This window comes from Sycon ciliatum, chromosome 4 (assembly GCF_964019385.1).
Source record: "Sycon ciliatum chromosome 4, ocSycCili1.1, whole genome shotgun sequence".
In the NCBI taxonomy this organism is placed as follows: Eukaryota; Metazoa; Porifera; class Calcarea; order Leucosolenida; family Sycettidae; genus Sycon; species Sycon ciliatum.
In genome coordinates this window covers 28,817,551-28,842,758 of record NC_088646.1, presented here as the reverse complement: position 1 = coordinate 28,842,758, position 25,208 = coordinate 28,817,551, and the positions used below count along the sequence as shown (strand labels likewise).

The window sequence follows — 25,208 nt, the reverse complement described above, 5'->3', positions numbered from 1 at the left end:
ATGCAGTTGGTTACATGCATGTACATACTAGATGACGTAACTTCATTTTGTAGGTGACGTGAATCTGGTGTAGATAAAAATGCACACGCCACATTCATGCATCCCCATGATCCATCGCGCGATCGCATCTTTCGAAGTAACGTTTCGACTATCGACAAATCCCCAGAATCGGACATATCGAAAACTGAGCTTGCTCCGGCGGTGAACTGGGCCTGGTACCGGGTGTGGGGCCGTGTGGAGGTGTGTGTCGGACGAGGAAGAGAGGACAGTCGTAGATTAGTAAGTCAGTTTACTTCATGAAAATAATGTTCTATCACTATTTTGGTGTTGCAGTTACACCAAGTTCCATTTTACAAAAGTAGATCTACTGCTACATGACTGTATTACTATAAGGACTGCAGGAGTAAATCTGGTGTCTGCGAATACGGATCTACAAACGAACTTGCATAGCACATTCGATTACCTGCCAGCTGGCAGTGGATATATATGATTCTTCGCTGAGCCATAGTTATTTTTACACTGAGAAAGTGTGTAGGGTGAATCACTGAATGCATCGCACGCAGGAGCCTGTCTTGGTGATGGCCCGGGCTGCAGCATCGGAGACTTCAGAAGCACTTGCAGCTGCACTGGATGATAACTCACCCATAACAGGTATTCAAATGCGACATGAATATTATGTACAGCTACAGCTGCTCTGAGAGCAATGTTTGTTCAAACTACGTTAGATTCATCCAATGAATTCATGGAGCAACCAGAATAATAATTTAACAACCTCTTCTTGGAGACAAATACAGTCCTGCTCAATGAAATCCAGACGCGTCACTCAAGTTTGCGCCTTGCACCATTTCGCAGCCCAGTGTTCGCAGGTCTAGGGCTGCGCAACGACCGGTGCGTACTTGAGGGACGCTACTGGATTTCATTGAGCAGCCCTGTACTTATAATGGCAAGAAAACTACAAATCTCAAACTCTCGACCACCGGCATAAGATCTCGATTATTTCACACACACACACGCGCGCGCGTGCACCCCTGTTTTCGTGCGTTCTCATCAAGCGAAGTACACACAACTTGTCCCTATGAAACACAGGGATATGTAGCAACACCACGGTGGTAACCATCACAACTAAGTGATATGAAATACAGACTGTAGTGAAGAAATCGCGTTTAGGAAACTTCACTTCTCAACTCCAAACTCCAAAAAAATGTTGAGAAGTGAAGTTTCCTGAATGTGTAAGTGGCTGCATTGGAGTTTGCGGACAATTAGAGAAGAAATACCGTGAGAAAAAAAAGAAAGAAGAGGTGGGAGGTGAGACAAGAGGGGCGTAGGCAATATGCACGGTGTGTGTTTTTGCTCCTCCTGTCAAACCTCTTCTTTCTTTCATGCACTGTGTAGTTTTGTCCCTCTTGTCTCACCTCTCACCTCGTCTTTCTTTCTTCTTTCCATGCTATTTCTTCGCTACGTCGTCTTGCTTAGCTATGATGTCCACCCGTGACCACTGTTGTGATGCTATCAGCCTCTGAGTGTCGTTAATTCCAGTTGCTTTTACGTCGGTTGCTGAGAAAGTACCAAAACTGGCTTGTGAAATCATCGAGTCCTGTTGCTGGTGGTCATGAGATTGAAGTTTTTAGCTCTTGCCGAAATAACAATTGCATCGTATACATTCTAGATCTGCTGAGAAGGATTACAATAGCGTTGCTTCCGGTGTTCAACATCTTGGACATGAAGCAGTCAGTCTGTGTAATAATGCGCACACCCACCCCACCACAGTATTACGATACTAGTGAGGAGGAGCACATGTACTGGGCCGTTAGATTCTCCAGCGCATTTCTCAATAGTGCTGCCAGGACTTTCACACTCTTCAGGACCAAGACAAGCCAGCCATCGGGTGATGGCTGTGATCATCGGGTGATGGCCATGAAGTGCAGAAGCACTGGAGCGCGTGCCGATGATATGAACCGTTACTCCACCGGTCCTTGCTATGTCTAGCATGGCCCTTTCCTTAGGTGCCCCATCACATGCCCAAGTGCATGCTCTATAGTCTATGTCTGGCCAGCTAGTTATGTCAGCCACTGGTCTCATGTGTATATGACTATCAGTCCAACCTCACCGCCACTTTGACAAAGCGGGACACCCATACATAATAAACTGAATACAAGACCGGTTACGGTGTCCTTCGTATGAGATGTGTACGAGTGTCTTGGTGCAAATCAGGGAGTAGTAAAATACCGGTATTTTACTACTCCTGGCCCTAATTAGTACACCGCACTGTCCTGCTGGGTGTGGGACGGTTCGACAGTGTATGTACATCAGCGTTTATGTATCGGTGGCACTGACGACAAGTGCCCCTTGATGATCTGCTGTGATTTAGTAGTCAGAGTAACTACATGGACTTGTAATCTGCTTGCTTGCTTGCTTTCAGTGGTGCCCAGTTCGGAGAGTCCAAAGTCGGTGTGTGCCGTGGGCATTGATCTTGGTACAACCTACTCCTGCGTCGCGGCATGGCGAAATGGCCGAGCCGAGGTGCTGGAAAACAGCATGGGTGCCCGCACCACTCCGTCCTGGGTGGCCTACAAAGGAAAGGATGTCCTCGTGGGTGAGGCGGCAGTCTCTCAAGCGGTAGGTGTGTGTTGCTCCTTGTTGTCAGTGCATCCCTAGCAGTGCTCATTGCAAGTAATTGCACATTGCAGTCTCTCTGCGTTTTTCTTTGTTTTGACCTCACATAGTATGATATCTTCTACCATAGTAGCATACATGTACAGTGCTGCTCAATGAAATCCAGTCACATTGCTCAAGTACACGCCGGGTGTTGCGCAGCCCTAGACCTCCAGACACTGTCACTGGGCTGCGAAATGGTGCAAGGCGCAATTTTGAGTGACGCGACTGGATTTCATTGAGCAGCACTGGACATGCACGTGTGGGTGTACATGTAGGTGGGAGGCGTGCGCTTGCGTATTTTAAAAGTGTCTGTGTGTGTACATGTGTGTGTACATGTGTGTGTACATGTGTGTGTACATGTGTGTGTACATGTGTGTGTACATGTGTGTGTACGTGTGTGTGTACATGTGTGTGTACATGTGTATGCACGCGTGCACATGCGCACACACATACACACACACACACACACACACACACTTACGCATACGCATACATAAGCATTCACGTATGTGTTCAGGACTTCATGCACAGTCTTGGATGGACAGATGTAGCAGATATATGATTGCATATTCAATCTGCGTCATTCAGATGTACGTGTCTTGCTTGCTTTCGTGTGTGGTTTCACAGGCTCGCAACGCTCCCAACACGATATTCGATGCAAAGCGCATGATAGGGCGTCAGTAAGTCTTCACTGTGCTCCGAAAGACGGCAGGATGAGATTTCTATGCTGACTCCTATACTTCACTGCTTCTCTGTATTGTTGTAGATACGTCGACCAAAGTGTGCATGAATTCTCCAAGTTATGGCCGTTCTCAGTTGTCGACCGCTCGGGCAACTGCTGTATGAGAGTCGAGGCGGATGGACAGGAGAAGGTATGGCTGATATTCCCCCACCAGTACATGCTCTGGTGGAATTAAGCAAGGCCTTGGATTGCCACGGCTGCTCTGCACTAGGGAGAATAACATCTACATGTATAATTGGTCATGGTTCAGATGTGATCCGAGGAAATGCGCTGTGACTGCAGTAATACTGTAAACCGCTAAATAATATTCGCGGCGTAGAAATGCTCACGTTTTTTAAGATCGCGACGGTTAAACAATGTGAATTCCTATTTACTAGCTTCTGCGGAAAACTATACTAGTGTACGGTTTTGTGGATTGCTAGACTCGCGAAAAATATGCTTCGCGAACTGCTCCACTTTTCTGAATCATGAAAATGTTGTGTAGTGAACACCAGGTGGTTGTTAGTAGACGAAATTTGGAGCAATCCTGATCATAATGGGATCTTGAGTTTGATCGATTGTATGATGCTGAATCAGTGAAATGTCCATGTAGCAACCATCACCCATGCACTGTTTAGTCACTTTAGTGTAACCCTGATCTAACCTGAGCTGCCTATTGGTGACAGTGCAGGATGTAGTGGTATTGGTGCATAATTACATTTATCACATGGCACGTGATTGTTGCCCGTACTCCAGCGAATCAGCACCTTTCGCGCCGCGGGCAATAATATGCGATATTGCCCGCAAAAAAATAGTTTATTTGCCCGCAAAAAAATAGTTTATTTCAGTGATCGCGTGACTACGACGACTCTGTAGACTGTACGAGTCGACTCTACGACGAGTCGCAGTGTAGCATTGAGACGAAGATGGAATTCTTTTTGGAGATGGACATCCCGGCAATGGACATGGCCTCGGACGTCTGCCGTGTGGTGCTTGCAGGGATCATTTGTTCAGTCATGTTGGCAGCCTGACCGTCGGTAAGCTTGTGGATAAGATTCAGTTCTGCTCGAAGTGGTACTGTGATCACAAACTATTATTTGAAATAACACAAATTCAACTCAGCGTCGTGCGTTTTCAAATCCTCGCAAAGTCACTGCCTGTGTGTGGCCTTCATGTGCCACGCAAAACTCTTACCAGGCTCATCTGTCCTCTGCCTTCACCTTTGCTTGAACAACAAACACAACAATTCAGGAATGTTTTGCAATGAAAAATACAGCTATCTGGAGCTGAAAAAAAGAAGAAAAATTGTCCTCAGAATTACACACCAGGGAGTCGTCAAATACTTGCACTTGTTCCAGTACTGTATTTGACAACTTCCTGATACACATGTAAACATGAAGAAACTCTTTGTGGTAGCACTCTTAATTTTTCAACTGAAATTATGATTCTGCTGTATTTTATTGTCGTTGCCATGTCTATTGCTATGACGATGCGGTGCCGGCACTTTTTTTCTGTCTCCGTCTTTCAGTACTGTATACTCTCTGATGGCCTGTAGCAGACTTTTTGTTAGGGTGTAGGAGAAATATCTTCATTTTTCCTGTTTTGATAATGATAGCACATCTATATACATTGTGGTCATAATGTGTTGGCATTTGGGCTAATTTCAACAGCAGCCCAATGGTCTGCTCTGTGGGCCATGTGATAAATTTGTTATCGCATGGTTGCTGCGGGCCTTATGGCATATTATTGCCCCTCGAGACATAAATGTCTGTCACGACTCGTTTTCTACATTACGTCATTTTCATGTAGCTGCGCGTGCAGGCCGCGACATTCGCTACATGAAAATGACGTAATGTTGAAAACGAGTCGTGACAAGACCCTATCGTGCGTTGCACACTCTGGGGGTTATGGACTCTTGCTAGTACGGGGCAATAATATGCCATAAGGCCCTTGCAACCATGCGATAACATATACGTAGTCGTCCTCTCTCTAATCCGGCACTTGTTTATCCAGCACCCTTGCAAACCAGCACACTTTCTGGAAAAACGGATTTTTTCAGTTCATTTTCTACGCTTTAATCCGGCACTTGAATTCTGCCTCCAGCAGCGATTTTCTGCAACAAATCACTCAAACTGTACATAATTCGATTTTCTAATCCAGCAGTTGTACATCGCATACTGTCAGGGACCATTGTAACATACACTTGGGAATATCCTATGCTAGTGCATAAGATATTCCCAAGTGTATGTTATAGACATGCATTCCACAAAGTACTTGGATTGACACAGAAAATCCCTACGTTTTGACGTACGACACAAACATGTATGTTAACATGTGTGCCGGGTTGGAGGGCAGGATTTGATAATCCAGCACCCTTGTTTATCCAGCAGAAAATGCCGTTGCAAAAGGTGCCGGATTAGAGAGGGACGACTGTATATGACTTGTTGGGTGAACAAAGGTTGTGGCTGATAGCGTGTGTGCCTTTCTGCTGATGTGTGCCGTTTCGCAGGTTGTGTGTCCTGAGGAAGTGTCTGCACGCGTCCTAATGAAAATGAAGCATGCGGCCGAAGATCGCCTTGGCTGTCAAGTTGAGTCAGCCGTTGTGACCGTGCCTGGTAAATTGATGTTTGTTCCATTTGTGCTGACATTCATCTCATCGTTTAGTTCTCTTCGAGTTGTAGACGTGTTGTTGCTATACTTCAGAAGTACTTGTCCTGAACTACTACTTACATTTGGGTATTGGTGTGCGTGTGTGTGTGTGTGTGTTTGTGTGTGTGTGATTGTGTGTGTCCGTATATGTGCATGTGTGTGTCCGTATATGTGCATGTGTGTGTCTGTATGTATGTGTGAATGTGCTTGACCGCACAGCCTACTTCAATGATGCCCAGCGTCAGGCCACTGTTGATGCCTGTTCTATAGCTGGCCTCAGGGTAGAACGAATCATCAATGAACCCACGGCTGCTTCATTGGCCTATGGTCTTGACAGAGGTTAGTCATATGGATGGTATCCTGCTAATTTGAACTCAAAGTGCTGGGAAAACTTCCAATTCACATATCCGGACATTCTAGTTATCCCAACATGCACCCACTTGTACACTAACTCTTGTAGTACGTACTTATACTTCCTCCCTTCTTGCATGCCGCCCCTATGTCTCCACATTGACATCCTGGCGAATACTTGTAGCCTGGGTGGGGTGGGGGGTGGAGAGGCATTAAGCTTGTTCCCACTGTTCTCTCTCTCTCTCTGTCTCTCTCTCTCTCTCTCTCTCTCTGTCTTTCTGGGTCATCGTGTACTGGCAGTGCAAGATGATACACATCGTAATCTGCTTGTCTACGACCTGGGCGGTGGCACACTGGATGTGACGGTGCTGGAGGTGGAGGGCACGGTGTTTGAGATTCGCAGCACATCTGGTGACATGCAGCTGGGTGGCCAGGACTTTGACAGCAATCTCGTCAATCACGTTATACCGCAGGTGTGTGTGTGTGTGTGTCTTGCCATGCCTTGTTGGGCACAGCACATGTTGGCATGCATTGGCAGTGTTCTCTGTGTGTGTTGCCTAGTCCTCTTGAGTATGATGTGTGTCGGTGACATAATGTAAGTCCACAAATTTTCGGCACATTTAGATTTCATCCTCTGAGGGTGAAAACACAATCATTTCAGCCGCATTAAAATTTCAGCCTGTACTGCTGCTGCCTGTATATGATGTCATATATACTGTGCCTTACAAGCAAAATTTCAGCCGTAGCAAATGTTAACTTAAGCCTACAAGGCCAGGGCCGAAAATATGAAAATAGTTGAAAATAGATATGCGCCGAATATTTGTTGATTTACAGTATCTCATTCGGATGCAGACAACGTGTCTGTTGTCTGTACAGGGACTTTGATCACATGCTAGCACTGATGCTTCTTGTAACGAATGAATGCTTCCCTTGACGGGCGTGCTCTACCCTTTCCGGCTCGGATCAGTTCGCTAGTTCCAGCCTCGCACCAATCCTTCTGTACTTGCAAGTACAGTGCAACTCTGCTAAGACGTACCCGCAACAGGAGCAGGAAAGTGCACTTAGTATCCAAACGTACATGTACTTCAATACTGGAGCTACACACGCATACCCCAGACAATGTCCATACTGAGCAAGTGTACACACCTCTTATCAGAGTACCTACTAGGTAGGTACTCTGATGTGCAGGGGCTGTTTAACTGTTGAAAGTTGAGTTGTTGGTGCTGATTATGTCCATGTACATCTATGTACATCCATGTCCGTGTATGTGGCTGTATGACTGCTACGCGGAGCAGGTGGTAACAAAGTGTGGCTGTTCGGAAGAGGAGTTTCGCGCCAACAGCAAGGCAGTGCGGAAGCTGCGCGAGGCCTGTCAGAAGCTCAAGCACACCTTGTCACACTCTCTTGAGGTACGGCTCCAGTACGCATACTGCCGCTTTGCTACATGTATATTGACGCTGCATGCCAAGCCGATTCAAGAGCACAGGATCTGAGCGCTGTGCAACTCCCCACATGTACATCCTACTTGTCCGCGATCATCGCATGTTGTGCACGATTCATTATAATTATAGTGTCCCTATTGTTTACCCTTTGGTGAACAGGTCCAGCCAAAACTCACTCCTTTGCTAGCTTGTGAAGTTTGTGTAATGCAAAAGTATGCATGTACATGTATCACAACAGTAGAATTTGTTCCTTACTTACATGCTACATAACAGTTATGTGTGGTCCAGACGTGTTCACACGCGAATGGTTCTAATGGTACTGTCCTCTCTCACGTGCACTGTGAACTACTAGTAACTAGAGTCCCTGCTGTTGCCTGCATATTCTGCAAGGACGGCTCCACAGGCATACAGTGTAATTTGTGCTCTCGTGTTGAGTCAGGCTCCACCGCTTCGACACTAGCACAGTGCAGGCAATGTGTGTTTGTTTGTTTGTTTTTATTTTACTTCACCAGATACACAGGCATCTCTGCCTTCTCGTCTAACCGTACGGCTACACTCTCAATATACGATGAAGAAGTGTGTGTTTTCTGTCTGCTCGTTCTCCATCTTTCATGTGCAGGGCACGATAGAAGTGGATGCACTGTACGGCGGTGAAGACTTCGACTCCAGCCTGACGAGAGGCGAGTTTGATGCCATCAATCAGCAGCTGTTAGACCGCAGTCTCCTACCTGTGGAGAGAGCGCTGGATGATGCTGGCATGAGTAAAGATGAGGTAGGGTTCGTGTTGTTGCTTTATACCTTGTGCATCACATCCACTTGTATTGCTGAGGGAATATTATGCTGGGTTGTATTCATGGATCCCTATATTGCATGGGCCACGCATACTCATCCGGCGGATATGTGTGAATATCATATAATAGTCACATCCACTTCTCAAGGCTGGACAAGGTACGTGTATGGTTAAAGTAACTTGAATGCTATGATTTCAAATTTTCAATATTGTTGTGTTGGAATTTGCTCATCTCAGACCTTTTTTGTCTTTATTGTTGCTGGTCAGGTGGATGAGGTCGTCCTCATTGGTGGATCAACTCGAATTGTAGCTGTTCAAAATTTACTGGAGGCGTACTTCCCAGGAAAGGTGTGTTTGTAGTTATGTAAGATCAATTAAAGGTATTATGTGCTTTACTGTGCAGCTTATACCGGTAGGTTTGCAGAGAAGAGCTCCCCAGATCCCTGGCATTGCTACCATGAATACCTCGACTATGATTCCTTACCCTCCGACTAGTATTTGTGTAGCTAAAATTTCTGTCAAGTGTCAACACAGTTCCTTTCTTCTCACAACAATAAGACAAGACGTTTCCTAAGAACTCTCCAACGCCACTGCAGCGTTTTGTGGAGTGGGGTGCTTACAAGTAGAATGATACAAGCTGTGAATAATTCATCCAGATGCTGTTGATAACTACATGTAGTACTTCGAATAGGTGAACTCAGTGCCACACTAACAATGTTGCTAATGGGTATGGGGTAACGTTTTCATTTGCTTGTTGCACAGGCGTGATGTTGTTGTGTCACTGTGTGTTTGTGTTGACCAGTCTCTCAGTAAGCGCATCAACCCAGACGAGGCCGTGGCGATGGGTGCGGCCATCCAAGCCGCTAACCTTACTCTGTCGTATGACCAGAAGAAAGGTTCCGTGCGAGACGGACGCTTGGAAGGACTGACTCTGGTACGTGCATTGTGTTGGGAATAGAGTGGTTTCACATCTTTGTCATGTGACTACGTTTGTGCAGAAAGTGATCATGGCATGTGGATTGTGGACAGTGGAACCAACATGGCCGACATCATGTGACCCATAGATGCAGGGATTGAGTGTAGTTGGGTGGGTGGGTGGGTGACTGTGTGTTTGTGACTGTGTATGTGTGTGTGACTGTGTGTTTGTGACTGTGTGTTTGTGACTGTGTATGTGTGTGGTGTGTGTGTGGTGTGTGTGTGTGTGTGTGTGTGTGTGTGTGTGTGTGTGTGTGTGTGTGTGTGTGTTCATTATGGCTGGCAGCATGGACAATGAGATGCAGTATTGTGTAAAGTCACTTGGGCTGCGTTTGCTGGTACTGATCAGTGAATTTGGTGAGCTGAGAACAGCTGTGGCTAATGCCGTCCATTGATTGTTCCTTCTCCGGGCTCATGCTTTGCATGTCCTCTTGAATGCCTTATTGTAAGCGAAACATTTTGTCCTCACACTTGCTGTTCTCATTGGTGTTTGTCCTACAGATGGATGTCTTGCCACACAGTCTTGGCATTGAGCTAGCGAACGGTAACATGAGTGTTGTCATCAAGCGTAACACAACCATTCCGTACAAGCACACACGCACCTACTACAACAACGAGGACGACCAGACGGAAGTGGACGTCGAGGTACGGTCACCAGCACCCATTGCCACCTCTACTACTTGTGTTAGCACCAGGCTGTAGGCTTGTGTGGAGACTCGAGAGAATAATACTCTCGTTAGCGTTGGTGTACTTCCAAGTACTTCGAAGTAGTGTTATTGTTCATTGCGTACTAAAGGGTCCCTCAACTCAAACACTCCAAAAAAATGTGTACGGTACATAGATTTTCTCGTATCGACCCATTTTCAGCATTTCAGTTTCCTTTGTGTTCATTGTTTGTCATAGGTGTTTGAGGGTGAGGAAAAGCGTGCAGCAAATAACAGGTGAGTATCCTAGTAAGGTGTACATGTATTGCAAAGTCTTTGATTCATTGCCTTGCGTTTTTCTAAATATGCAATCTAATGTGATTGTCCCATTCCAAGTGATTGCAACTTTTATTGACTCCTGGTGTGTCTAATCTGGCACCTGGCATGCTCCTAGTGAGTATTTATTGACTTTATTCTTCTGCTTTCTCTTCCAGACTACTGGGAAAGTTCACTCTACCAGGCATCCCGCCACGTCCTCGTGGAAAGGTATGCTGTGATTGTTATCTGTGTTCGGATTTATGAAATCTTTGCCGACGGGAATTATAAACGCTGTTTGGTTCGTGCGTGACTTAGTGGCTGCATTCTGCCTGTAATTATTCCCAACGCTATGCAAACGACGTTGCAATAGTGGCGTCTGGCGCTAGCCAGGGTCCACGGCGCTTTATTTCGTATGTTTGTGCAGGATGCCCTATGCAGCCTGCCCCATCATTGGGGGGGGGGGGGAGCTGTGCAAGATGCTCCATCACCGTGAACCTGTGCCAGATCCATACATGTGGAGAAAAAGTTCAAGAAATGCCGAGAATCGGAAAGTGAGGAACAAGCAACCTACTGTAGTTTGAGTTTGAGAACTTGGCTTGCTATCCTGAAAGGCAATCATGCCACCCCTGACATTGTTGGCTTGTTCCTAGTGTTGTCAACGGCGAATTTCCCTCTTGATGCTGTGCAGGTGAGAATAGATGTGACATTCTCCGTGGACGAAAACAGCATTCTGGAGGTATCGGCGGAGGCAGCGGGAGAGGACGCAGCTCCGGCAACTCTTGTAATAGAGAAAGAAAAGGTGAGGGTTCGAATCTACCCATGGTGTACTCATCATAGTCAGGATTGCCGATTGGATGTAGCGACATTGGTGATAATGTCATGGGTCTAACAGTCTTTACCAGGCTAGTACAATGTAGTAGTAGAGTTTGTCCAATCAATTGTCCACCCGTTGCAGAACCAGCCGCACAGTGTTCTATCAAGGCAGAATATTGTCCATGCGTGTGTTGGAAACCAGCCGATGATGCTCCAATGCAACCGGCAGTAAAGTCCATGATGACCAATACGCATAAGCAGTGAGCACTGTTGCCAGCACTACATCCGATCTCTCTCTCTCTCTGATCATGCCACTGATGTGCTTTGCTCTTCCAGGGTCTGCTCGGTCAGACAGAGCTGGACGAAAAGATTTCGGAAGCACGCCGGTGGGAGGAGACGTGCCGAACGAAGCGACTGAACTAGCTGCTGTGAATTGTTCGGGCGATGGGTTCACACGGAACCCTCCCCTTCCATTCCAGCTAAGATCTAACTCTTCAACCATCACCAGGAAGTTATGCTGTGAACAAACTGGCAAAGCTTCTTCACTATTTAGTATTTTCGTTTCAAATTGTAGCATGGCACTCCTGATACAAGTATTATTTTCCGCCGATTGCCCAAGCAGATGTTTCGCTGCGTGGCTTCCTTGTCACATCCAGAGCTGGCTCTGATGTGATAATGATTATATCGATTTCCTGCTGCTCTGCACCCCTGTGTCATGTGCAGACCCTTCTCTTGCTCTCTCTCTCTCTCTCTCTCTCTCTCTCTCTCTCTCTCTCTCTCTCTCTCTCTCTCTCTCTCTCTCTCTCTCTCTCTCTCTCTCTCTCTCTCTCTCTCTCTCTCTCTCTCTCCTCTCTCTCCCTCTTTTCCTCTCTCTTGATGCTGAACTTCTCTTCGGAAATTTTTGATTTATTTATATACAGCATCTGTGCTGTGCAATTCAACAATGTTCTTATTTTTTCCATGTTCTCACTCACACCGTTGGAGTTTGAAATCAATGACAAGTCTTCGTCATGAGTATCCGTCTGAGTAAAAAGGGAATGGAGAATAAATGCAGAATACGATCATGTCTAGCTCCCAACGACCCTAGCCTAGCCCCCCCCCCCCCCCGGTTATTGTATACACAGGGGCGTAAGCGGACCGCTTTTTTTTAACACAATGCCAAAGTGCCCCGAAGTATGTAATCAAGCACGCTCAGGAGGTCATGATGGCTGAATCTTGCCCGAGCCTGCAGCCCAAGGGCCGTAGGCCCGAGGGCTGCAGGCAAGGGCAAGATTCAGCCTGGCCCTGCCACCATGACAGACAGAGCGTGCTTGATTTGATTACTGACAGCGCGAAGCAACATATTAGGGAAGGTCAAAGGTCGAAAAATTATTCACGAAATGACGTCAAACGGTCCTGGCATTCCCGAAATGACGACAAACGGTCATGAAACTCCCGAAATGACGTCAAACGGTCCTGATGGCCTGATTATGCCCGCGGCGGGAAGACCGCCTATTGGCCATGGCCTTGGCAACGATCACGTGTCAGGTAAGAATGCAGGATTTTGCACCCTAATTTCAAAAATTTCCCAGGTGACACCCCGACCCGCGGACCACCTCCAACGGCACCTGATACATCAAATCAAGAGTCCATGTTTATGGACTCTTGATCCGGCACATGTACGGATAGTATACTACATCATGTACCAAGAGTATAATAACCCCCCCATTCTTGTCCCAAACCGGATCGATCATGCAGCGTCTTTAGTCCTTCGCGTAGGGGATGGCCCACGCCTGGTAAAAAGAATAAAAATAGAAAAGATCAGCTCAATCAATCACTGCTTGTAATAATTGTAGTGTATACGCATGACGTAGAAGTACACGTGTCAACGGTGTCATGATGTACAGGTAGTTTTGAAATAATTAATTGAAGCCAAAAAAATTTCAATAAAATCGGCAACACCCAATGCAATTACCGGTATGGACTTGATAAAGTTAGTTTGCAGTGATGATTGAATGCCTGTTTGTCCTCAGCAGCCTTCTTCCAGTTCCTGTAGATTAATCGTTTTTGCCCGAGGATAGAGCATAACTCTCAACATCTCCATAATTTCTATTGCGAAGTGGAGTCTGTATTTCGCTGGGGATCTTAGTTGCGATCTATCAAGATGACTGAAGAAGAATCTCTGCTGGAATTTGCCATTTCGATGCCCTTATTCCTGACGTTCTCTTTAATGTCCCTTTGTCTGATTACATCTCTGTTCTTCGTGGGTAAGTCAGTGTGGCAATCATCCTCTTGCTTCAACTTTACATTTGATAGTGCTGTTTGTTAGGTTGGAGTTGCACATAATTATTATAATCACCCCCTTAGAAAGTGTGCTATATGCATATTAGTTGTATGAGAGCCAGGTTTTCTTGACAATACGTATCTATTATGCTGACCTTTCATACAAACTTCCAGTCAACTTGCCCATCATGCTGGCGGTTTATACTGGGCATATAAACCTCATACCTCATACAAACCCCATATAGACCACCATACAAACTCCTTTTTAGAAACAGGAAGAAGTTGACTGTCAGTTTGTATGAAGGTCAGCATAAGTATAATACATCCCACTAGTACGCTTGTACGTGAAATATAAACCATCATACAAACCTCGGCTTCGCCTCTGTTTGTATGTCGGTTTATATTTCACGTACAAGCGTACTGTTGGGTTGTATTATAATATATACATATTGACTGAGTACGAGGTCAATATAGGAAATATAAGCCGAGTAAAAGACGAGGCGAAGCCGAGGTCTTTTACGAGGTTTATATTTCCTATACTGACCAAGTACGAAGTCAATATTAGATTTATCACGACAAATAGTCCGTATTTCAAATTCCAGAACGATGACCTCATGAATCCCGGTTTTATGATTGCACAACCGTTGCACCATCACCCACTCATACAGTGACCATGCTGCACTAGGCACCGTTCGACTGCGGAACTCATAAGCAGTCAAATATAAGCAGTCAATATAGCCCTAAGGAGTGAAATATGCAGGAATATTTGACTGCTTAGGTATGGCAAAAATCTATAGGAGTCAATACTAAGGGAGTGATAATGTGTTGTTATTTTACTTCTTGCACCATCTGTTGTGTATGTCTGAGAAACGGTTTGAGTGTGTGTGTACATGGATGCGTGTGCGTGCATACACATGTGTGTGTGTGTGTGTGTGATGTGCTGGTACACACTCATTTTCTGCCTCCAGGATGGTACCTGCTATACAAGTTTGTCCTGAGCCGACACTTTCCTTTTCTGAAAGGCTTCGTGCAAGCCTTGCTAGGCACACAAGATGAAGAAAGACCGACATCCAAAACCCTAGAGAAGGAGAATTCGCATAAGAAGGAGCAGTAGTGCTCACATTGCTCTTACACAGTAGAAAGCCAAGTGCAAGTGTGTGTCAGTTATCAGGCACCATCAGGTCCAGGCGCGGGCGAAAAATGGATATTCTAGATAACAGAGCTACATCTTCTGTTACCACATCAAACGAACTGTGATGCGTGAGTGTATCTGTGATGTGTGCGATGTGTGCCTTCTTAGCACCGAGGCATTCATCGTGTTCATCTACACGAACAGGTTGTGTTGTGCTTATCTATGTATTTCTTTCATTCTCTTCTTTCTGTACATACTGACTTATACACGGAAAGTTGGGTGTGGTCCTCGAAAGAGTGCTCAATGCACCGGGGTGCAGAGCTTCATACAAAAAGAATAGAATGGGATACGGAGCTTGGGTTGCATGCTGACAGAAGGGTGAACATCAACAAGCGATCGGAGCTAGTGGCCAAGTGCAGACATGAGAACAAATTCTACCTATCTAACTTCACACCTCCAGTTACATAAACCAGGATTACACCTGATGTCTGGCGCTGATCTTGCAAGTACATGCATAGAATCACCGCTTGACCTTATTTGCGCTTAAATTCTCTGATTCCACTAGCACCTTTATACCACACTATATCAAGAACATTCATTGAGTTTTTGTAATCACTGCTGTCTGATGATCGCCACAGGCGTGAAACTCTGAGTCACAGCCAACCCAAGCTCCGTATCCCATTCTATTCTTTTTGTACTGACTTATATGATTGTACAGTCATGTAATGCTGCATAAAGCCAACATTCACGATATTCACTGTCCGCATTGCTTGAAGTAGGACCGCAGATATAGTGCAAGAGCTATCAGTGCACTGTCGCTTGAGCAACATGCAGCTGTAGCTGCAGTACTGCCATCCTGCCTTGTACATGTGGCAGCTAACTGTACAAAGCTGGCTTATTCTATGTCACATTGAACATCAGATTCAACAGATTGGTATCTTACTCTCTTACTCTCTAACGGTTCGAATTTTCCACTTGCTTATTTCCATTGGACCTTCACACCAAACCTTGACAGTCTTTTTTTATGTTGTGTTGTGGTCGTTGTTGGTGGTGGTGGTGGTAACATAAAAAAAGATAAAATTCTAAATTCTACCACCGCCTAGAGTAAAGAGGGTCCGAACCGGGGTTTTCCCGATACAGTTCAAATGGTCGCAAGACCGGGACTCTGCCAACCGGGTTATGGTTGTAGTCAGGAGCACTATGCGTCCTCGCCTTGTAACATGCTGTCGAAATCGAACCATGCTTGTAACGTTCGTTACATATCGTAGGAAAGCTACCATGACACTACCAGCTTCAGTTCTACCAAGAGGCCTGGCTATTCTGCATGGGTGTCTGTCACCGTGGAATTCCTGGATTACATCATACAGTAGAGTGCCGATTATCCACACCCTTCGGGTGCGGGCTGTCTCAAGGGGGTTCGGATAAGGAGCAGCAACACATCCATCTACACATGCATATCCCCTCATGTTTTCATCATTGCTCATTTTATTTTCTTCACCAGTACTGGAGAAGTTAGACACAATCCAGCTCCTCTAAATGACGCTTTGGAGCAAGGAGTAGTACAATACCATGCACTATTCCCTGCTTTGGAGACCCATTTTGACGTAAACTTGTAGCCAGACATCCAGTGCACCATTTGGGTAGTTGGCGTTCGGATAATCGGCATTCTTCTGTAGTTGATGTAGATATACGCAGCAGTAAGTGGCTTAGTGCAGGGAGCCCTACACATATGGCTCCCTGGCAACGGCTGCAGTTGTGCAGCAGGAGATCTGCTTGAATCCTGCTTGTACGCTCGTACGCATTACATAGCAAAAGGATGTAATCCAGGGATTTCGCCGGGACAGTAACCCATTCAAGCTGCACAATGTAGGTTCTACAAGTCTTTAGCAACAACAGACTGGTGAATCGTACCTTATTTACTGGAACTTCATCTCCCCATACCCCGCCCCAGCCCACCCCGTCTCTCTCTCTCTCTCACACACACACACACACACACACACACACACACACACCATGTACCACCATGTACCACCATGTATACCCCCATCGCAAGAGAAGCAAGCAAATCTGCAAATGCACTGGATGTGCACCCACAGATTTTCTCTTACAGCAACGATAGCGGACAAGATCTGAATGAGACAGATCAAGACTAGTGCCAGATAACTGTCCAATCCACACAACCTGCGAAGCCATGTGAATCGACCACCAATGCACACCTGGTCTACACCAAGACAGTTATCTATGCACACCCTACACTTGCTGACACACACACACACACACACACACACACACACACACACACACACACACACACAGAGGAGTGGAATAGCTGTAACGCTCATAAGTCTGATTCTCGAGTATATCCGTGATGGGCTGGCCGGTTAAGTCGTGAATGCGTGAAGGTTTCGTCCAGGGGATGCAAGCCACGCGGTGCTGGATCGATAACCTATATATGCAGGAGAACGAGTACAAATAACAACAAATTTAATACCCGGTGACAAAGCTAGAACACAGTCATGCCTGTAGCAATCATAGTACCAGTGAACGATCCAAAGTGACTGGTCAACGTCATTATCAACTACTGTTTGATCACAACCAGACGAGGAACCGTCCGCAGCCAGACAGGTCGCCAGAACCGGCCAAACCGACAACCAGCTATCGACGTATGCCTCAGGTCAAGATTCTGCCTTGGCAGAGCGCAGTGACACAAAATCGGTTGGCCAAAACTCCTGCTTACCGAACATAGTTTCCACTAAGAAACAAAAAGAGAACATTTCATTTCAATAACTCAGAAGTTGCGACGGACTCGGCAATTTGAAAATAATTAAAAACTGTTGACCTATAAATAATTGTACTCATTCCTTTACTGCTATTTATTCGTTATCTACCTCCACGGAGGAGCTCTCTGGAGGATATGGAACATCTATCCAGGAACGAACTACCTCGCTATGGCGTGGTGAATGTGGGCCAAGAGAGCACAGTGGAGAGGTGGACAGTTTCAAAAGAGAACATTTACCGATGATATACGGACACTGCAACTCAATACTTTCCCAAGCGAAAGCAGAGTTTGTTAGGACTAGGCCATGACTCTGCAAAGGCCAGCACTAGAAACTGATTGGCTGCAGCAGCAATATCAAACCAAAATTATTGCACTGCCCTTGCACAATCATGCTGAGTTGATTTGCACTGGACAGAGTAGTAGACCCCTGAACACCAAACACACGGACTACTTACATCAACGACAACATGCTTGGGTGCCCGCTGCTGTTCCGGGTTCTTGATGCCGCGTATGAGAACAAAGTCTCCCAGGATGCAGCGGTTGTAAATGTCGCGGGCATAGTACGTATCCCTGGCTCTGTAGTACTGCGCAAGCAAAGATGGAACACCACAACAGCACAGTAACTCCCTGGGTCCATTCAGCAAACTGCTTTAACGTTAGTCTCCATGAAGGTCTGTTGCACCAGGTACCCTGCTCTGCTATGCGCAACTATGACCACGAGGACCGCTATGCTTCAGTTTTCACAGACACCTATTGACAACTTCAAAATAATAACTCATATGCGGCAAGAACAAAGTCTGTTTATAGGAGCTGTCCACAATCAACAATATGAATCATTAATGTTTTTACATGAAATGAAAAAAGTTTCGTTCATGAGTGGGTCGGTCGAGGAGAGTTTCATTTTGAAGAATATTGCTAAAACATCAATCCATTCTAGCTGTCAAGTCAATATATATATTTTTCCGTTTAGGAGGGTGGGTGAGCGGGGGAGGGTCATGCCTAAAAAAATTCATTCCGTGGAATTACCGGATGCCAGATGGCCCCTTATCTGAGAGCATCAACATTCAACTATAATTGTACATTAGAACCAGGCTGCGATTTAAGATAAGGCCAAAACAAATAATGACCTTGTTTCCGGTCGCCCGACCGGGCCACTTTTTCCCAAATTCTGAAACTTTTTTTTGGTCCCAAATGTATACAATCGGTGGCCAACGAGTCATAACTCAGTCAAATCTCAACCGAATTCCACAATCGAAACACCCACAAGGTAGCAGAGATTCTCAGTTGTCGGATCGAAAACCTCCGGGGTCGATACGAGCTAGAATAACGGAGCTGGAAGGACTCGAACTGTTTGCTTGATTTCTCAGGATGTACGAAAACAGGAATACACCACATGCTGTACAAGAACAGTGAGTCAGGCAACTTTGACATTGATCCTTGCCATGATATATGTACAATGTACATGTGTAGGTGCTCTTGTCCATCAATACCAGGAACCAAAAAAAGTATCCAAAAAAAGTTTCATTCCGGCCGACCGAGTCTCCTTTTTGAGGGGTTGCCGACCGGAAACAAGCCTATTTTTTGTTTTGGCCTAAGGATCAGCTGCCAGATGTATTTCTTATTTTGCGCAGTTTACAAAATGGGAAATACACTTTGTGCATGTGTCATTCGAAGTCTACTGCTTAATTGCTCATGGGTCGACCTCTAAATCAATTGTTCTGGGCACATATATGTAGGCATGTATTCCCACATACTAGCTCCAAATATCTAGGCCAGCTCGTAGAGGATTCGATAGCAAATGCTGCTGTCTGATGATCGCTGAAACGTGTGATACTTAAAGTTACAGCTGCACAGCCTTTCGCCTCTGTTGTGTGTGTGTATACTTCTCTGCACATTTGTGCATTGAGCACTCTACCTTGAGCTGCCTAGATCAGCCTTGTTTGTGCCTAGCTTCCCTCTGGGTTGAGCACTCTTCCTGGTTGTTCGTGACCTAACGGAGAATGAATCGACCAAGGTTATTCAGCATCGACTACTCGATGAAGAACATCCCTCTACCTACTGAGCGAACCTAGAAGCTGAAACCGGTGGAGATGACTGAAAAACTCATCAGGCGAATGAGATGGAGGGCGTTTTCTTTACCAAGGGCAAGGATGAACAGGACAATTGCCAGGAGGAAACCTACGGATTCAAGACCAGAAAGTGCCCGCCGCAGCTAGATGATATGATCGAATTCGAGAAGGACCTCTGGAGTATGGTGGAAACCGTCAAGTGCTGCCGCGTTAACGACACGCTGCAGGAAAGGACAAGAGAGGACCTGCCCAGGATCAGGAGATCCGATGACATGCTAGTAGCTGCGGATAAAACAAGGAATCTGTACTCGGTGGACACAGATCTTTACAGTAAGCTTCTGACAGATAACGTGTCCGAGCACTATCGGCATGCCCCCCGATCATATCTACGATGACGTCAATGCCGAAGCCAAACAGATTGCAGATGATCTCAACATAGCTAACCGGTCCGAAACAATGGCAAGGAAAGATGCTTCCAAGACCATAAAGGAAACCTTCAGCAAAATACTCCATGCCGGCTGATCAACCCTCCTCAAAGCGACATTGGCCGAGTCAGTAAAATCATCATGGAGAGAACTATCCAGACAGTACGAACGAAACTCAATATCAATTCGTGGAAGAACACAACAGCAGTGATCGAGTGGTTCCGAAGATTGGAAAATAAACCCACATGCTCGTTCATCTGTTTCGATATTGCAAAATTGTATCCGTCTATATCCGAGGACCTCCGAGGACAAGCGCTTACTTTCACCACACAGAACACGGACATCACACAGCAAGATAGAGAAATCATCATGCACTCGCGGAAGTCCCTGCTTTTCAATGGTGATCGGGAATGGATGAAGAAAGACGGAAGAGGACTTTTCGACGTGACTATGGGCTGCTTTGACAGTGCAGAAGTCTGCGAGCTGGCCGGAACATACGCCCTGTCAAAGCTATCGGAGGAGTTCAACAGCGAGGACATCAGACTTTACCGCGATGATGGATTAGCGGCGCAACATCACATGGTACAACCCACCCTTTAGTAAGAACGCGGCCACAGACATCGGACACAAATTCCTCCGACTCTTCGACACGCACTTCCCTAACTGCTGCCGATTGCGTCAGATATTCAACGGCAACACCGTACCAGTTAGTTATTCTTGTATGCCAAATACATGTATGTCCGCAATAGTCAAATCCCATAATACCATGTTCAAAGGAAGAGACAAACGCAGGACAAGAACGTCCCCGACAAACGATGTAACTGCCAAGACAAAGGCACCTGCCTAATGGACGGCGACTGCCAAGTACGATGCATCGTGTACAAGGCAACAGTCCAGCACACTGGAAGAGAGCAGCGACATGAGTACCTCGGCCTTATGGAAAAAAAGGACGGAACTATCCAAGTGCATATGGAATATCTCAAACGGAAGAACACTCCGCACTCTGTCAAATGGGCCGTCGTCACCAAGGCCCCGGCCTACTCTAATGTGACCAAGAGGTGTGGTCTATGCCTGGCTGAAAACTGGAGATACTGGAAGCAGACAAAACGGTCAAAGTCAACAAGAGGTCGGAGTTGGTATCGAAATGCAGACACGAGAACAAGTATTACCTGTCCAAATTCTCACCATCAGATACATGGGTTGTTTTTCAACATGGCGCCACCTGTACCAGGCTTAGCTCCATGGTGCTTTCTCGCCCTCTTCACGCCTGCTATACTGCTAACCATGTTCTTGCACTGGTGTCACTATGTTCTTGCGCTACTGTCGCCATCGCCCCCCCCCCCCCCTCGATGACTCAGCAACACTGCCCTGTTACCGCCTCTATTCTCACATAATTATATCCGTTAACTCTCACAACTCCATAGCACTGTCCCATTGCTACGTCTACACTTCACACACGCACTAACTTCCACACTAGCTCCAAGTATCTAGGCCTGCTCGTAGAGGATTCGATAGCAAATGCTGCTGTCTGATGATCGCTGAAACGTGTGATACTTAAAGTTACAGCTGCACAGCCTTTCGCCTCTGTTGTGTGTGTGTATACTCCTCTGCACATTTGTGCGTTGAGCACTCTACCTCGAGCTGCCCAGACTGGCCTTGTTTCTAGGCATTTTATACCGCATGAACAGTGATGACATCCGTACACATTTTCAGGATGCAGCAGGCGCTTTCAAGCCACTTTTGGTGACTCACATACCGTACCTAAAAAGAAAGATAGAGCAGCACCCATTACGCTCAACATGTCTCAACACATCTCGTGTACTAGTACACACTTCATCATTGTGTACAAGTACTAAGGGGCCGTCCGTAAATATCGAACTTTTTTCACCAAACGAATTATTTTAGTTTAGATCCAACCCCTCCCTCCCTCCCCCTCAGAACGTAAAAATTGTTGACATATACATGCATATACAACAAAAGTCGCAAGTGTGTCACTGCTCCTATGGCAATGTACATGTATCGAAGTTTTCTGAAACGAATTTGGTCAACCCCCTCCCACCCCATAACGAAATTATTAATTTTCGTTTCGTGAAAAAAGTTCGATAATTACGGACGACCCCTAAGCTTAAAGGGGCACTCCGGGAATATTTTCGGTGGTGTGTTCTCTTCATGGGGGCCTTATATGGCTCCCAAGGAATGGGGAATCGCGAAAACTAGGCCCAAAAAGTCGATATATGAAGCTAGGGAGGGCCAAGTTTGTCTCCTCTTTTGATGGTTTTGATGACGTCACGTGTGATTAGTATTCAAATTCTCTGCATTTGAAGATCTTAGTTGTTTGAATTTTCTGGTGATGAAGAACGATGTTTGGTCAACATTCCCAAGCTTCACAATTGCGACCATACTCTAAGGAACCTGAAGGACCTCCTGAGGTGCCACTGGTAGAAGCGCAGCCTGATGACGGCCAGGAAATTGGAGCGGACGACTTCACTGGTTGACAAGGAAATAACGATTGGTGTTCCTGCCAGAAATGTGGGGTGATGCAGAGGGCAGTCGATTACCTTCGCTGTCGAGAGAGCGCTGCAGCTGTTAGCATTGACAGCCCTTTGACGTGCGTTACACATCACCCCGACTTCGTGTCAGCTTGTCTAAAAAAAACTGTTCTGACCATATGCCTCACGGCATATAGAGAATTTCGGGATCCTCGTACGCGGACCAGTGAAGTCGTCCGCTCCAATCTCCTGGCCCTCATCAGGCTGCGCTTCTACCAGGGGCACCTCAGAGGGTCCTTCAGGTTCCTTAGAGTGGGTCCGCAGTTGTGAAGCTTGGGAATGTTGACCAAACATCGTTCTTCATCACCAGAAAATTCAAACAACTAAGATCTTCAAATGCAGAGAATTTGAATACTAATCACACGTGACGTCATCAAAACCATCAAAAGAGGAGACAAACTTGGCCCTCCCTGGCTTCATATATCGACTTTTTGGGTCTAGTTTTCGCGATTCCCCATTCCTTGGGGGCCATACAAGGCACCCATGAAGAGAACACACCACCGAAAATATTCCCGGAGTGCCCCTTTAACTTGTTTGGCCCGTCAAGCGACGGCCGCACGATGTGTTTCCTGCACGCGAAATAATGTATGAATCAAGCTAACAGTCGGGGTGCGTTCTTATATTCTCTAGCTTCTCGGAGAAGAAGAAAACAGAATTCAAGAATGGGTCTCCAAGAATTTGGAGATATTTTGCACATGTCAAGCAATATGAGGCGCCAAATCTTGAGTGCCACGAATGTAGTATGCACTATGCGTATGCGAAAAGGGAAATGCGTACACTCATGATCAACACGTGGCCTTTACCCTAGTTCGCAAGCGCTGATCCCAAACCGCGGGAATCTCCAAGTTTCAACCACCTCTGAAGATTGGGGAGCTTTGGAGAGTCTCCTAAAATTCAGAGAGGATATAAGAACAGCTCTCGAACTTTTCGGAGAGTCTCCAACTTTTCCGAAAGGATTTAAGAACGCACCCTCAGTCTCATAACCAAACTTGTTTTACAAGAAAAATCGGGCAAAAGTCGTGCGTGGCTTCCACCCGAACATTCATTTTCGTACAAATACCAACTAAAATTTGGTACCGTATTATCTCTAATATAAGCACAGTCTCCAATAATAGCACGTCTCCAATAATAGAACACCTTGGGGCGGCATTCAAAAAATAAAGTGCTCAGTCTCCATTATAAGCACACTGTGTAAATTCATTATCTGTACCGGCGAAAAAACCCTGAAATGTGTGTGTCTGACATGAATTTGGCATGGCAACATTCCTCTGAAATGAGGTTGAAATAATAATGGAACAGTCTCCAATAAAGGAACGTCTCCATTAATAGCACGGGGCGGAGGTACATTGAAAAAATAAAGGACCGTGCTTACCGTAGTTCCGCGCATATAAGCCCATGGGCTAATATACGAAATAATGCATTTTCCGGGAAAAAAAAATCAGTAATAATGGTTCGTTTTTTAGCCCTGGGCCTATATTCGAATTGTGAAGGCAGCTTCGAGTACTAATTTTTTGACCCCGCCAGTCAAAGTGACTGGCATGTACGCTGATACGCGCTGAAAATTCCAACATGTTGGAAGTTCCATTTCGGCGCGTTTCCGTACGCATGGCGCCCCAAAAGCCAGCAAAAATACGCACAAACGCGTGGTTTCACGCGTACACGCGCCAGTTGTGAACACAGCTTTACACTCCAGTGCAGCTCTGACCCCAAAATACGGTATATACTAAGGGTGCGTTCTTAAATCCTCTCGGAAAAGTTGGAAACTCTCCGAAAAGTTCGAGAGCTGTTCTTATATCCTCTCCGACTTTTAGGAGGCTCTCCAAAGCTCTCCAAGCTTCAGAGGTGGTTGAAACTTGGAGATTCCCGCGGTTTGGGATCAGAGCATGCGAACTACGACTAAAATCCACGTGTTCATCATTAGTGTACGCATTTCCCTTTTTGCATACGCACACGTGCATACTACATTCATCACTCAAGATCGCGGCCCCTTTGGCGCTTCATTTTGCTTGACATGTGCAAAATATCGCCGAATTCTTTGAGACCCGTTCTTGAGTAATCCCAGTTTCTTCGACTTCTCTTTTCTTCTTCTCCTGGAAGCTAGAGAATATAAGAACGCACCCTACGTCTGAGGCAAAATCTGGAGACTGGCTAAAACTGGCTGACAATAATGATAATAATTATTGCAAGAAAAGGTTGAATTTTCATGCAAATAAACATTCTGATATAATTTTTTATAACGATTCTACGCACCTTCAGCACTCGAGTTTCAAACTTCAGCGTCTCTACTCGCACTTTTGCTATGTTCTTTTGCCTCGTTCCCACGACAAATCCTATCTTCATATCAGACGAATTCTGCATGTCCACTAGGTTCTCCTCAGAGCGTCTCAGCTGGAATCTTGGGGCATAAGGATGCCTGTGTGGTGGAATCTCCACCTTCGATAGGATGCCTATCGGGGCACGTCGCCCAATCAGCACTCGCCTACCTGTAGACCCAGACATCGCGAGCCTTCAAACCACAGACATAATTGAAGGAAGATATCTGAACATTGAAATTAGTTGATTGAATGCATGCTCAGAAATTTATTTGCTTCTTGTGTTCTACGTCATAATCAGTGAATAATTGTTGCACTCAGA

The 25,208-nt window shown here is 45.9% G+C and overlaps 2 protein-coding genes and 1 long non-coding RNA gene across 4 annotated transcripts; 2 read left to right on the top strand and 1 right to left on the bottom strand.

The window, feature by feature from the left end:
* Positions 1-127: 127 nt before the first annotated feature.
* On the top strand, positions 128-12,372 carry LOC135815495 (heat shock 70 kDa protein-like). Of its 2 annotated transcripts, none has more exons than XM_065328802.1 (16): positions 128-279; positions 2,420-2,616; positions 3,283-3,335; positions 3,422-3,527; positions 5,886-5,991; positions 6,245-6,364; positions 6,677-6,849; positions 7,672-7,785; positions 8,438-8,590; positions 8,876-8,956; positions 9,411-9,542; positions 10,085-10,228; positions 10,487-10,524; positions 10,722-10,773; positions 11,234-11,344; positions 11,695-12,372. In XM_065328802.1, coding segments are annotated over exons 1-16 (1,668 nt in total). In that variant the 5' UTR covers positions 128-278; the 3' UTR covers positions 11,782-12,372. The 2 variants fall into 2 exon arrangements, with proteins under 2 accessions (XP_065184874.1, XP_065184873.1); XM_065328801.1 differs by having other exon boundaries at positions 128-651.
* Positions 12,373-13,094: 722 nt separating this feature from the next.
* LOC135815493 (uncharacterized) lies at positions 13,095-15,764 on the top strand. The gene is made up of 2 exons (XR_010553298.1): positions 13,095-13,604; positions 14,589-15,764. It is a non-coding gene; the product is annotated as an uncharacterized LOC135815493 (long non-coding RNA).
* A 1,320-nt stretch (positions 15,765-17,084) lies between these two features.
* Positions 17,085-25,146, bottom strand: LOC135815492 (small ribosomal subunit protein uS17m-like). The gene is made up of 3 exons (XM_065328799.1): positions 24,825-25,146; positions 17,987-18,115; positions 17,085-17,198 (listed from the first exon to the last, which is right to left on the bottom strand). Exons 1-3 carry the CDS (start codon positions 25,071-25,073, stop codon positions 17,091-17,093), a joined length of 486 nt encoding a protein of 161 aa, XP_065184871.1. The 5' UTR covers positions 25,074-25,146; the 3' UTR covers positions 17,085-17,090.
* Positions 25,147-25,208: the final 62 nt, after the last annotated feature.

Bases quoted from the DNA above. Each gene is read 5' to 3' on its own strand.
- LOC135815495 (XM_065328801.1), top strand. From the start codon at position 549: ATGCATCGCACGCAGGAGCCTGTCTTGGTGATGGCCCGGGCTGCAGCA. The intron at 5,992-6,244 runs GTAAATTGATGT...TTGACCGCACAG, and splicing joins AGCCGTTGTGACCGTGCCTG to CCTACTTCAATGATGCCCAG. The intron at 11,345-11,694 runs GTGAGGGTTCGA...TTGCTCTTCCAG, and splicing joins TTGTAATAGAGAAAGAAAAG to GGTCTGCTCGGTCAGACAGA.
- LOC135815492 (XM_065328799.1), bottom strand. From the start codon at position 25,073: ATGTCTGGGTCTACAGGTAGGCGAGTGCTGATTGGGCGACGTGCCCCG. The intron at 18,116-24,824 runs GTGCGTAGAATC...TTGCTTGCGCAG, and splicing joins TTGAAACTCGAGTGCTGAAG to TACTACAGAGCCAGGGATAC. The intron at 17,199-17,986 runs GTAAGTAGTCCG...CTGCATATATAG, and splicing joins CCAAGCATGTTGTCGTTGAT to GTTATCGATCCAGCACCGCG.